General features: G+C 40.8%; 1 protein-coding gene across 1 annotated transcript in view; it reads left to right on the top strand.

Annotated features, from left to right (window-relative positions):
• Positions 1–10912, top strand: part of LOC124236894 (cytosolic beta-glucosidase) — a 104845-nt gene extending 93933 nt beyond the window's left edge. The window contains exon 5 of the mRNA XM_046655860.1: positions 10128–10912. Within this exon, the coding sequence (XP_046511816.1) occupies positions 10128–10330 (203 nt within the window). The 3' untranslated portion in view covers positions 10331–10912. The remainder of the gene's footprint in view (positions 1–10127) is intronic.
• Positions 10913–14044: the final 3132 nt, after the last annotated feature.

Here is a 14044-nt window from a genome sequence, read left to right as displayed (position 1 = left end):
CATCTGATTCTCTCCATCTTCACTTATGTCACCTCAGCCTAAGCTCCCATCATCTCTCCTAAATGCTCTCTCGATTCCATTTTTGCTACACTCAAATCTGTTCTCCACAGAGGTCACAGTAATCTTCTAAAAATGCAGATTAGCTAAAGCCACTCCTTTGCTTAAACTCCTTCAATGACTTTTCATTGCTATTGAGACAAAGATCAAAATCCTTAAAATCTTTATAAGGAGTGCATGGCTCAGCCCCTGCCTTGTGGCTCTCTCTGGATAATTCTTCTTTTTTTTTTCTCCTGCTTTTTTGAGATATAATTAACATATGACACTGTATAAGTTTAAGGTGTATGATGTGTTGATTGGATACACTTATATATTGTGAAATGATTCCCATTGTAGCATTAGCTAACGCCCACCATCATGTCACATAATCATCATTTCTTTTTTGTGGCGAGAACACTTTAAGATCTGCTCTTAACTATAGTCACCATACTGTACATTAGATACCCCAAACTTATTCATCTCATTACTGAAAGTTTGTACACTTTGACCAAGATCTCCCCATTTCCCCCACCCCGAGCCCTTGGTAACCACCGTCCTACTCTCTGTTTCTATGAGTTCCTGCTAATTCTTTATGATCCATTGAACTTTCTTCTTTAAGTCCCTTATAAATGCTGTGAAATTTCCTGTGTCTGTTCTTTCACACATGCTATTCTTTTTGCTTGGATTGCTCTTCTCCTTCTTCATCTAGTGAAGCAGACATCTGTCATATTTCCTGGTTGCCTAGCCCTTGTTGAATACACTTGCTACATTGAATGAATCTCCAGACTTATGAGTTTTGTCTAGCCAAGGTGGGGAGTGACATTTCCCAGCTTTCTTTGGAGCAAGGGCACAGACATGTGATCTAGTCTCCACCAATCATACTTATCCATGTACGAATTTAATTTGAAGGTGAACAGTGTGAGGATGGCAGAACCTATCGTGTTGGTGAAAATGGCAGCAGAGGCATCCAACTTTTGAGAATGACAGTGGCTGCAACATTTAGTTTCTGGTGCAGAAGTAGCTGAGATGCTGGTGGCTGCTGTGGTTGCAGGTAAATTGGGTTTTGGCAGCAACATGAACTGTAGGATTTAGTGCTCATTGAGTTGTTAGCAGTTAAGACGGTTTCTTCCACCCAGTAGTTCCGTGGTGTGCTTTTGGGCACTGTTCCTGAAAGCTTAGTTTGAGCCCAGTTCTGCAGCTTGACCCCTTTTATGCTTCATCAGCCAAGGTCAGCTTCTGTTACTTTACAACTAAGAAAGACCTCTGGCTGATAGCAGTAGATAACTACAGCTAATCCTTGAGCTCCCAGATCTAGTTCACTCCAGGAAACTGCGCCATCCTCTCCAATCTCCCACCCTTGCTGACTAAGATAGATCTTCCACTATAGCTCGTTGTCAAGACTCAATAGAGTGTCATGGCTTGGCATGTAGCCTCTCTTGTTTCCTGCCTGCGTCCCAACCTCAACTCTCCTACTTACTTGGTGTATGAATTTTGTAAAGGTTATCTAACCACTCTCTGCATCAATTCCCTTATTTGTAAAATGGGGACGATGACAATACTATCCAACTCGTAGGTTTACTGTACGAACTAATGCATACCTGAAACCCTTGAAGCGGTACCTAAATGCTCAATAAATGTTAGCCAATATGTTGTTCTTTCTCACAGGTCCCCGCTTCTTTTATTTCATAATACTTTTCACAGGTTGTAATTAAAAGCTCACAGGGTGGTAATTTGATTAAGATATGTCTTTCACATAGGCTCTATAAAAAGAGGAGCTGTTTATTTTGCTCACCATCATATTCCCAATTCCTAGCACAATATATATTTATTTGATTAATGTAGGGTGCTTGTTATCTTAGGGTCCCAGAAATCTTGAGTGATGCAGTCCCATGTCTGAGCACACCGAGGCAGGGGAACTTCAACAGCACCTGGTACTCCTGGCAGCAGCACCCTAAGTTCCGTATCTTTAGTGATTTATTTTTCGTGACCCACAACTGACCCGTTCCCACAGAGCACAAACCCTGCCCCAGATGCTACGCTTTCCCTCAATGCCCTGATTTCTCTCGTTCTCAGCACTGATCATTTTGTGCTGACTCTACACCCTCTGAAAGCTGTTTGAGGCCAGATGGGAGGAAGAGATAAAACAAGTTTCATTCATTGCCCTCTCCAGACTCTGAGAGAAATAACAACAGTTACAATAAGTAGTGTATACTGAGTGTGTGCTATAAACTAGGCGTTATTCATAGAGCTTTATGTGTGTTAACTTAATACCCTCCATAATCCTGGGAAGAAGATACTATTACTCTCATTTTATAAAAGAGGAAATTAAGTCCCAGAGGGAAAGAAAGGAAGGAAGGAAGCTTTTCTGGTGGAAGAGCTTCCCTTGTTGATAACTTTGGTTCCCATAAGAAGAGCCAGAAATTCTCTCTGCAGCAGAATTAACTCAAAAAGTAATATTGATGGTGAAATTATAGAAGATGACTCTGAATAAGTGCTTATCCTCAGATCAGCTTTATAATTTAGATATTTTTACATGATCCCTTTCAACTCCTTGCTATTCGCAGCTTTTTTCCTCCAAAGTCTAATGTAAGTACCAGGAACAATATAGATAGTTACGAAATCTGTACAGCTGACTTTGGGTTAGTTGGCACCTTCCTCTAAAATATTTAAAAGTTAGCCTTTGGTTTTCAAAGACTCTCTTTTCGGAGAGTCATAGTTTTGTGGCATTTTTTTGGTGAGGAAGATTAGCCCTGAGCCAACATCTGTGTCCATCTTCCTCTATTTTGTATGTGGGTTGCCACCACAGCATGGTTTGACAAGTGGTGTAGGTCCACACGCAAGATCTGAACCCATAAACCTGGGCCACCAACGTTGAGCGCACCAAACCCAATCACTACACCACCAGGCCAGATGCGAGGAGTCATAGTTTTTGCTACTAGGAGTTCTCATGTGCAGGTGGGGCCTCCTGTGTTGGGATCACTGGGGCATTTTGACAGATGCTGTCCAGCCACTGATACCTGGAGTTGGCGAGAGGGGGGCTTATTGTGCAAATTCTATGTTTAGATCTTCTTGATGTTGTTTTATTTTATTTTTCGGAAGAAAGGGCAAAACAGCAGGTGTGCCAGTTCTCTTGCAGGGACTGTTATGCAGCTAAAGCTGTCCTCCAATTGTAGTGCTCTTGTGCATTTCAACCAAACTCAGAGAAACACATTTTCAAAGTTAGCGTGTGGGGCAGTTGCCAGAAAATCTGCTGCAAACTTTCCTTGGGAAGATTCTCTCTCCTCGGCTTTGACAGGCCCTGAAAGAGAGTCTCACAAGCCCTCGGCAAAGTCAGGTGGCTGGGTTGGGACTCAAAGCCCAGTTGGCAACCACTCTAAAAGAGCATAATGTATTAATTTCCTGTGGCCGCCATGACAAATTACTACAAACTGGGTGGCTTAAAGCAATAGCCATTTATTCTCTCAGAGTTCTGGAGGCCAGAATTCTGAAATTAGGGTGCCCATATGATCGGTTCCTTCTGGAGACTCTGGGGGAGAACCTATTCCGTGTCTCTCTGCTAGCTTCTAGTGGCTGCCTTGGCGTTCCTGGGCTTGTAGACATAGTCCAATCTGTGCCTCTTTCTTCACTTTCCCTCCTTCCCTGTATGTCTTCTCCCCTTATCTTCTAAGGACATTTGTCATTGGATTTAGGACTCACCATTATCCAGGATGATCCCGTCTTGAGAGCCTTAACTTAATTATATTTACAAAGGCCCTTTTTCCAAATAAGGTCACATTCACAGGTTTTAGATGGACAAATCTGTTGTGGGAGCCACCAATAAGCCCATTACACATGGTGAATTGAGAGGGTTTCTCATGATCCACTGGGATAAGGCTAGGCTTTAACTAAGCAGTGGGGTGAGAAGGTATTTTGACACTCCTGAGCATTCAGTATCTCCACGTTAGTCTCTCAGTCGTCATCCATTTCTGAAAGGTGGTGTGACTGGCCTGCACATTGCTGCGTCTCTTCCTGGAGCTCTTCTGGCTGTGACTGTTAGGAGAGGGGCTGAGGGAGATTCTCCAACATTAATAAACCTCAAGAGGGATGCCTCTGGAGTTGGAAGCTGTGTCTAAGAAATTGTAGTGGACTGTCACAGCTTATCCTAGGCTTACGAGTCTCAAATTTGATTAAGTAAAAGAAAAACACTTGGAGTTTATTAAAAACAGAAATTCTCAAGTCTCAGCCTGTATTAGTTTTCTATGGCTGCCATAACAAAATGCCACAGACTGGATGGCTCAAACAACAGAAATTTATTTTCTCACAGCTCTGGGAGCTGGAAGTCTAAGATCAAGGTATTAGCAGGTTTGATTTCTCTTGAAGTTTCTCTTTTTGCCTTTCAGACAGCCAGTTTCTCACTGTGTCCTTGTTGGTCTTTTCTCTGCGCACATGTACCCTGATGTCTCTCTATCTTCTTTTAAGAATGCCAGTCATATTGGATTAGGACGACACCTTGACAACTTCATTTTAACTTAGTCATCTCTTTGTGTCCAAATAAGGTCATATGCTGAAGTACTAGAGGTTGGGGCTTCAACATGTGAATTTAGCCGATAATGCAACCCAGCAGATTCTGATTTTCATAGGTCTAGGGTGGGGCTAATGAACTTTTTTAGCTATGCACCAGGTAATTCCAGCTGGTTCAGGGGTCAGAATCAACACTTTGAGAAACAATGCCCTGGTGGATTGGTAATCATTTTGATATTTGCTTTGGCTCCATGTCTTTACATCATTCTGATTCTTCCTTATACCACATATTCGGCAATCAATTAATGAAAATATAAGATACTCCATGACCCGTTGCAGGCACTCCCTAAGACCTCTCCCCAACTCCTGTGTCTTTGTCTCAGATCGATTCCCAATCTATTTCAATGACCTTGAATCTGAGGTTGTTCTGCGTCCTGTCTTTTGAATTTGTTATGAGAGTGACTTAGCCATGTACTACTTATGGATTTTGAATCAGATCCACTCTACCAGGTTTTTCCACAGCTGGGAGAAGATTTTCTGCTCAAGAATGAAACCCCAGGTTGTACCTGCTCAGTTAACATCACACGGCTTTGAGAGTGTGGACACTTGAAACTCAGTACTTTAGAGGGTCTCTGGACAGCTGTTCAGGACCAAGGGAGGCAGGAAGCCAGGAAATGACTTGGAGATGTCACCCTGGAGGAAAGAAGGGAGTCTGCAAACGATGGAAAGAGCCCTGTCTTCAGATTTAGACAGTCTGTCTGTCCCTCTCTCTTCATCCTTATACTCACCTTTTCTAGACTGAATGTGGTCCTTGTGGTTCCTTTTCACCTTTTATGCTGTCCTAGATGTCCATTTAAACTCAATTGCTACTTTATCAAAATGTTTGGATGGGAGGGAGAGGGTACATCAAAGTATATTTTTACTTCGGATTCTGCATTCTCCTAAGGGCTGGCTAGAGAGGAAAGGAACAGAAACCCATCATGGGCTAGGTATTGTGCTGGGGTTTGTGCTCTCCCATTTAATCTTCACCACAGCTCTAGGAGTAGATATTTCCGTCTCCATTGTACTCATGAAAAATGAGAGGCCTTTTCAGCTATATAATTGCTGCACTCAAACCCAAGCCTGTAGAGGTTCCTTTTCCAAATCTTCCACATCACTTTTTTATAGGTTCCTGAGCCTTGAAGATATTTCAAGTTTGTCTCTGTGATTTAAACATAGTGAACATGGTTATTTCATAGTCTGTCTGAAAATTCTAATTACTGAGATGTTTGTGGGTTTGTTTCTGTTGTTTGTTGATTCTAGTGACTTTTGGGGGTCATCATTTTTTCAAGTCTGTCTGGTTATATTTGGTTATGTGCTGATTATCATACTTAAAAATATTTGTAACAATAATTGGAGGCTTAGAATACAGGTATCTCCCTTCAGAAAGCAGTCGAATGTGCATCATCCAGGCGCTTGGGGTACTACCAATTTGCAATCACCTCAATCCAAGATCCAGTCTTGACATTTCCTGAATCACCAGGTGACTTGAGACTTTCCAGTGACTTCTTTGCTTCTGGCTCACCCTTACCCTGAGGGTTCAGTCTTTTGGGATCCTAATTTTCTGGGTGTGGGGTGGCATACTAGATTTCCCACCTGGTTTGGCTCTGAACTTTGACACCTATGCTCACCCCAGAAAACAGAGGAAGGTGCTGATTTCCTAAGATTGGGAAATTCCCTCCAAAGTAGATACCATGTCTACCAATCTCAATTTCCACTTTCTGCTTTGGCTGGGTAATTCCCTACAAAAATTGGCAGCTTTCCATTGTTTTGAAGGTTTGTTTCTAAAATTTTATCTAGCTTGTTTACTTGTTTACATTAGGAGGGTTTGCTTCGATAACATAATCTGTCGTTACTGGAACACAGAAATCTAGAGGTCTCTAATTTTTCTTCTCACTCATTCCTGGGCTTTCTCTCTGTCTCATTTTCTTCTATGATGCTGCTGCCTTTTGCACTGTCCTGAACCTCTCCACTGGCAGCTTGGGTCTGTGGCTTAGTGGTTTGTGGGATAGCTTGATACTTGGGCCACATTCATGGATGTCTTATGTTAAGTCCTCAGCAATCTTGAAAACAAAGATTATCTCCTTTTATAACCTGAGAGGATATAAATCCCATTGATGTTGAGTGCTCAATTTCTAGCCTCTTGTAGTGTGACAAACAAGCATAATCATAACACATCATAAACCAGTAACTTGGAAAGATTGTGCCCAGTGCTGTGAAATAATGAGCTTCTAAAATAGGTGTATGTAGTAGAGAATTTGGCTTTCCCCAAAGAGTGCATTGGCCTTTCCCCTCAGCTTCTGGGAGGTAATCTATGTCATGCCTGACAGAATGTCCTTGTCTAGGGCAGAGGCTGGTCACACCAGAAAGACAAACCATGTGATTGAGGGTGAGGGCTTTGGGTCACACAGTGTCATTGATCTGGAGACCGAGTTCATTTACATGGGCAATCAATCAATCAATCAATCATTCCAATGTAACAAAGCTCTAATAAAAACTCTGGACACTGAAGCTCAGGTGAGCTTCCCTGGTTGGCAATACTCTGTGTGTATTGTCACATGTTGATACCAGGTGGGTAACTTGTCCTGACTCCTAAGGGAAAAGATAATGGAAGCTTCACATTTGACCTCTCAGACCGTACCCTACTTTTAGCTGATGTTAATTTGTATCCTTCATGTAATAAAGCATAGTTGTGAGTATAACAGCTTTCAGTGAGTTCTCTGAGTCCTAGCAAATTATTGAAACTAGGGGTGGTTTTGGGAATCCCTTGAACTTGCAGTTGGTGTCAGAAGTGGGGACTATCCCCTCAGCTTTTCAGTTTGGCTAACACTGGGCAGTGTGTGTATGTGTGTGTGTGTGTGTAGTAGAACATTGGCATAGGGTTCCTATAATTAGAATTTCCTGACTAAGACTCTAACATATTAGCAAGCCTTAGCTATTTTTCTCCCTGCATCTTTATATTCAACCTGCTCACTGTGAGACCCTTCCCACTGGCCTTTTAGTCCAAAACCAAACTCTGACTCTGTGATGGGTGTCATTTTTAGCCTAGTGTGTTTTGTACCCATCCACAGTTCCTGTCAGTCTGTGTTTCCTTGGCCTGAAACTCTAGTTAAAGAAAGAAAGTGAACTCGCAGAAGTGTTTTTTCCCTACTAAGATTTTGGACCTCATAAATCACAGTGACAAGAAATGTGATGATGGTCTCTTTCTGTTCTTGAGAAGATTGGAAGAGGAGAGGCGTGCAGGTTCCAGCACAGTTTTGTAATTTTTCCCAGTGGTGGCACGGTGAGAAGGATTCCAGCAGGCTAGCTGCTCAGCCCTAACTAGGTAATTCTCTACTTGAATGTTCCTGCAATGAAAACGCAAAGACATCCACCAGTGTCACTTGGGCAGTTTAGTACCTGCTGCGGAACTCCCGGCAGTTAACAATGAAATTGTCAAGATTTCCTTTTTGTTCCCTTCCAAGCAGGCCGGGCATCATTTTTATCCCCTGGTTTAGCACATGAATCAATCCTTTTGTACATGATCGGTGGGACTGCGTGTGTTTTCAGAAACTGTCTGGCTTTATACCTGGCAGGCTTGCTTTTGGGCAGTAGCTCTGCAAATGAGAAAGAAAATATGCAGATTCTCACATGTCCCTAGATTGAATTACAAGGCAATTAAAGGAGATTGTTGGTTTTTGGCCTGGTATTTGGTTTTAGTTGCTTTAATTCTTAGGGATATTCCATCCAGAACTTCAATTAGGTTTTTTACAAAAATTATTATAAAAAATTAGTATTTTGCAGATTGTAGTTGACAGAATGGGGAGCAGACACACAGGGCAATGTCGACAAGTAGGAGGACAAGGAGTATCTAGTAAATGATTTAATTTCTGCAAAGCTTGATGTGTTTGAATGTTATACATTTCATTTTCCAACAATACTTGTATTTAAAAATAAAAGAATACTTTTATTTAAAAATTAAAAAGAGCCAATCCAGCTTGGCTTAATTCCTGCCTCGAGGACATTCATAAACATTCTCTAAGAAGAGCACTTTACACGCCTCCGTGAACAAAGGTAAAGAGACTTTGTGTCAATTAACCCATCAGGAACGTTTTGTCTATGGAATATCCAGAGTCAAAAAAAAGATCCAAGAAGATTTTGGAGACCAACATATGGGTAGCAGTATATGAGTGAAATGCTTTTTCTTTTCTTTTCTTTTCTTTTCTTTTCTTTTCTTTTTGGTGAGGAAGATTGGCCCTGAGCTAACATCTGTGCCAATCTTCCTCTATTCCATATGTGGGACACTGCCACAGCATGGCTTGATGAGCAGTGTGTAGGTGTGTGCCTGGGATTTGAACCCGCGAACCGTGGGCTGCCAAAGTGGAGCATGTGAACCTAACCACTATGCCACCAGGCCAGGCTCAGAGTATAGTGCTTTTAAGAGACCTGAAAAATATAGATTTACCCCAAAGAAAAAATTAAAAGGTGGATCTTACTTTGCTGAAACTAGAAGAGTCGTTTTCGTTGAAAGCAATCCCCAGTACAATTAAAACTTGATTTATTATATGAATGTTCATTTCCATCCAACTTATTTTGGAATATGTCTTTCTTGTAAAGGAAATCTGCCCTTTAATTTAATTTATACACTGAGAAACAGATATTAGTGCACCTCATAGATAGGGTTTACTTATTCTGGTTTTAAAAAAGAAAATGCTCAATGCAGAGATTCACACAACCTCAGAGTTTTACCAAACTTAAAATATTGGTGAAAAAAATGAGTCAATTTCCTGACTAAAGTGATGGAAATCAGTGCAAAACTACTTAGAGAATTCTGTACGCTTTGACATGTCAATATGGAGTCCATGGATGGGTTTTGGGAGCATCCACAAACGAAATGATATAGAATGTTGTGTTTGGGCCTCGTGCGTTTGTCGAGGAGGTGGTCCCTTGCGTTGGCTCTTGGAGAGCTTAAGCACCACTCTGAGTTTAGATGTGGGGCAGAGGGGGTGCCGTAGCGTTTTTGCACCTCCTCAGTCTAGGATATAGGCACAGCCAGAGCTGTGCGCTGACCCTTTTCATTTTGGAGGTTCTATTTCCAGAATTATAAGACATGTCTCAATTAGGTATGAGGACACATGGTAAGTGCTGGGGCTTCCTCGGCTTTGTTATTATCACTTTGTCCAACCTACCAGTGGGCTTTCTGAATTATCTGAAGGTTGTACTTATAAACTGGGCAGTGTTTTGTTGAATATAATTCGTGGTAATAGGGAGAAACTCTGTGTGTGTGTGTGTTTGTGTCTGAAAAGAAGTATTAAAAAGATGTGTATTGAGTAAATAAATGAATGAATTAAATGAAGGAATAACCAAATAATTAGAATTATGTAATTTAACTCTCGAATAAATCCCCTGCTTGGTTGAAACAGAACATTGGAAAAGGGGATTGACAAAAGGCTTTTACTGTTCCCCTGTGATCCCATGCAGGAGAAAGAGACCCATACTAGTCATCAGAGATTTTGTCTGTGTTCTCATAAAACCTTCTTGGAAATGGTAATTTTCTTTTTTTTTAATTTCAGCTATCCAACTTGATAAAGTCAATCTTAAAGCATATTGTGTGTGGTCTCTTCTGGACAACTTTGAGTGGGACAGGGGGTACAGCAGCCGGTTTGGTCTCTTCCACGTTGATTTTGAAGATCCAGCTAGACCCCGAGTCCCTTACACATCAGCCAAGGAATACGCTAAGATCATCCAAAAGAATGGCCTGGAGGGAGATGCATAAAAATGATGGCTGGGCAATTTCACCTGGAGAAGAGGCCTCTGCTTTTGGAAAGAAAATCTGCTTTGGTGATCCCTCAGATAAACTCAAGTTGCCTTTGTAATCAACAGCTCCTACCAACAGATGGTGATTGTGAAGTCTGAATATGTAATGCCTGCGGATGTATTTAATGATGGCCTTACTCTATTTGCATTTGGATCAATGAAGTTTTCAGGAAAAATAGAATAGAAAACCACTGAAATTGATTTTTATATTAAGAAATCAGATAGACTTGGAAACTTCAATTTAAATCCTTAGAATTTTTCTAGAAAAAAGAACGCAAAATTTATCAAGACAGTATACTCGTGATTTGCAACTCTAACAGACCACTTATTACAAGAATACTTGTTTCTGAGCCCATTTGTTCTGGTTACATAAACTATTGTTTGCTTAGTGGATCCACTGTTGTGGTTCATCATTTTTCTACTATTTAATCTAGTATAAAAAATCAAAATTAAAACTTAGTCACATTATATAGTTATGCGTTCTATTCACCAAAGCGATTAATTGGTAAACCATTTAATAAAATCGATTTGTTGATGTTGATTGGGCACATGTCTTATTTATGTATGAACAAATACATCTTCCCATTGCCTGATGCACTTTTGAAAAATAATAAATTAAGGAAACAAATTAGACTGTGAATAGCAGCAAAAGTATCTGAGTGTTGATATTTGGCAGAAACTAGATTCCTATTCCAGAGTGGCACCAGATTAAAAGCAAAATAATAAGTAGGGCATGGTCTCTACTTTTGAGTACTTTTTAAAGTGTAAGATCCATAAGAACATTGATGACGTCCATCAGTGAAGGCATGAACTGATCGACCTACATGAGTGTAGGCAAAGGAGGGGAGGACTCATGAGCCGGGTACTTAAAATGTCTGAGATGTATATGGGGTTGATTGGACTTGGATGTTTTCCTGAGCTTCCTCAGTAGTAGAGCCAGGGCTCCTCCTGGACAACACGTCTTTACTCCAGCAACCTTTCATATTTGTGGCATTTGGACCCTCACATCCATGTTTAAGCAATGTTTACTGAACAGTCATTTGTGTATCAGGTTTAAAGCTAAGCGGTAAGTATGATCATCCCCATTTTGCAGACCGAGCAACTGAGGCCACACTGATGTGCATCTTCCTCTGGTCACATTAGGACTTGTTTACTGCACCTGGCACTGCCTTGGCATCAGCTCTATTCTCTGCCCAGCATACTGTAGGTTGGGGCGCCCTGGAAGTCTGCCCTGCCTTTCTTGAATAGAGGAAAAAAGAAACAAAGGTGTGGAGCTGCCTTACACAGGAGAAGTGAGGAAGGTGGTGTTCTGTGCCCTCGTTCTGCTTCCCTGAGGAAACTGCACACGTGTTGCCATTCTCAGAAGGCTTTCGGCCCTGTGCGGACGCTTTGTCATTTTTTAAAAACACTGTGGTCCATTTCCAGGTCATTTTCATGTTCATAATCAGGGAATTATTTACAGCAAAGAACACTCTCTCAGTAACTTTGGACAGAGTGAGAAAGAAACGGTTGTAGTAGTTCAATAAACGTGGATGCACTGGGGAAAATTATATTAAGATTAAAATGGTATACATAGGAAATTCTATTACATCTTTGCCACTGGTCTGTTATTTTTATTGTTCAATGAGACATTATCTCACAATTTGTGTTCGTTTAAAAAGCACATTTCCAAATCTTATTTCATTCCTCTCCTATCCAGCCTGTCTTTTTCATTTTTACCATGTATCTTGTTTACAATTTATGTGTTCTCTTATATTATCTTGCAAGACAACTGAGTTTTCCTTTTAATTAGGATGTTGCTTTGAATATTACTTATCCTATAGGGCATATTTACAAGTTTTACAACAATACAAATGAGCACTGTATTTTTGTTACCAAAACCAGAAAATTAATGTTCGCGCTGTAAATAAAACGATCTGTCAAATTTGGTCTACCAGGTGAAATAAACATTCTAGCTGCGTCGCCGGGGCCTCCTCACACTGCGGTGGCCGTCTGCAGCTCTCTGCTGGGTTTTAAAGGCCAGCTCTTCGTCCCAGAGATGGATCAAACCAAGGGTCCTCCCTAATTACTCCTGTAAATTAGACTTGCCAGGAGGCTAAGGTGAAGGAAAAAAAATCCACCAGCCCCAAACCTAACAGACCCTGTAGTATTTTAATTAATGTTATTTTTAATTGCATGTATTAGCATTTGAGAACAAGATTGATTGGCTTTTGCCTGTCAAGGAAACAGAACTTGAATTCTTCGAATGGAAAACCAGGAGTTGTTAATTATACTTAAAAATCCATAGATACTGTACTTAGATGTCTTGAAGGTCATCTGAGGCTTGTAAAGCACATGTTTTATGTCTGTTTTATCTAAGGAGAAGCTTGAATATCACAATGATAGATTGGATCGACTCGTATTTCTTTTGCTCTACTTTCCTTCCTTGGTTTTTTTTGTTTGTTTGTTTTCTAAGGGGAAATGTGAACACATGTTATTAATTTCCTGGGATCACTTTAAAGAATTGTGTCTTTTGGATAGTTTTTATTTTAGAGCAAGTCATTTCTGAATTGTTAAAATCATACAGAAAATAAGCATAGCCCATTTTCATTTTGATGTGTAGGACTTTAGTTTTATAAGTCCTGTGAACACCAGCAGGAAATGTTCACTAAATTCTTTATTGAATAAGATACAAGTTCTCATTAAGAAACCTGTAAACCAGGAAGCTGGCCACCTTGGTATTTGACTGCGGAGTGCCTGTCAGGCTTTTGTGCTCTGGGAATTTGTGTTCGGCTTGCAGCTTTTAATTATTTTTATGAATGAGGGAATAATGAATACATTCAAAATATATTGAATAAATTCTCCAACACTGACTGACCAAAAAGTAGATTTATATGATAATCCTTAAACACCAATTCTATTGCTCTGTGCTAAGGCAGACAGGAAATAGAATACTGAGCTTCATTATTGAGAGAGCAGAATAAATCAAAGCTGATGGAATTAATACTGTTTAATTACTAGCAATACACCTTACCTGGAGAACACGCATTCTTCACTGATCACAATATTTTAGGGGCTCCAGTTGTCCTGGGAGGGACATAGTATTGAGCAGAAAGCATGGTGAGCCTTAAAGAATGAAATTAGAAGAAATTTTGACATCGAGACACTTTGTGATGCCTTTAGAATTATGGCAGCATGAGGGAGAATAAACCTTATAAACTGGGCAGTAGGTGAGATGGGAGACGTGCTTCCGCGCTGGGCAAGGGTCATGGGAAGAGCGACTCCCGATGGTGAGAGCCAATGAGTGTTTCTCGTAGAGCAGACAGGGCCTGTTGTCTCAGATTTTCCCAGCGTCCACAAGTGTCACTTGACCCATGACTGGCTTATGTGACCTTTCGTGAGTGGCTATCGGTAGCCAGTATGAGGCAAATATAGTGTAAGAATGTGGGCTCTGGAGCCAATGTGCATGGTTTTAAATCTTGGCTCGGACATTTATTAACCAAGTGACATTATGCAACTTACTGAACTTCCCTGTGCCTCAGTTTTCCTAACTGTAATATGGGCTCCTTATGCAGCTGTTGGCAGAGTTATATAAGCTAACAGATGTAACAGGTTTAGAGCAGTTGGGCACGATGAGTGTGAAACGCTATTAGAACTCTCAAATTTGTTCACACTGATCCTCCAGCAACTCGCC

The sequence above is a fragment of the Equus quagga genome, chromosome 3 (assembly GCF_021613505.1).
Source record: "Equus quagga isolate Etosha38 chromosome 3, UCLA_HA_Equagga_1.0, whole genome shotgun sequence".
In the NCBI taxonomy this organism is placed as follows: Eukaryota; Metazoa; Chordata; class Mammalia; order Perissodactyla; family Equidae; genus Equus; species Equus quagga.
This window is presented reverse-complemented; position numbering and strand designations above follow the sequence as displayed.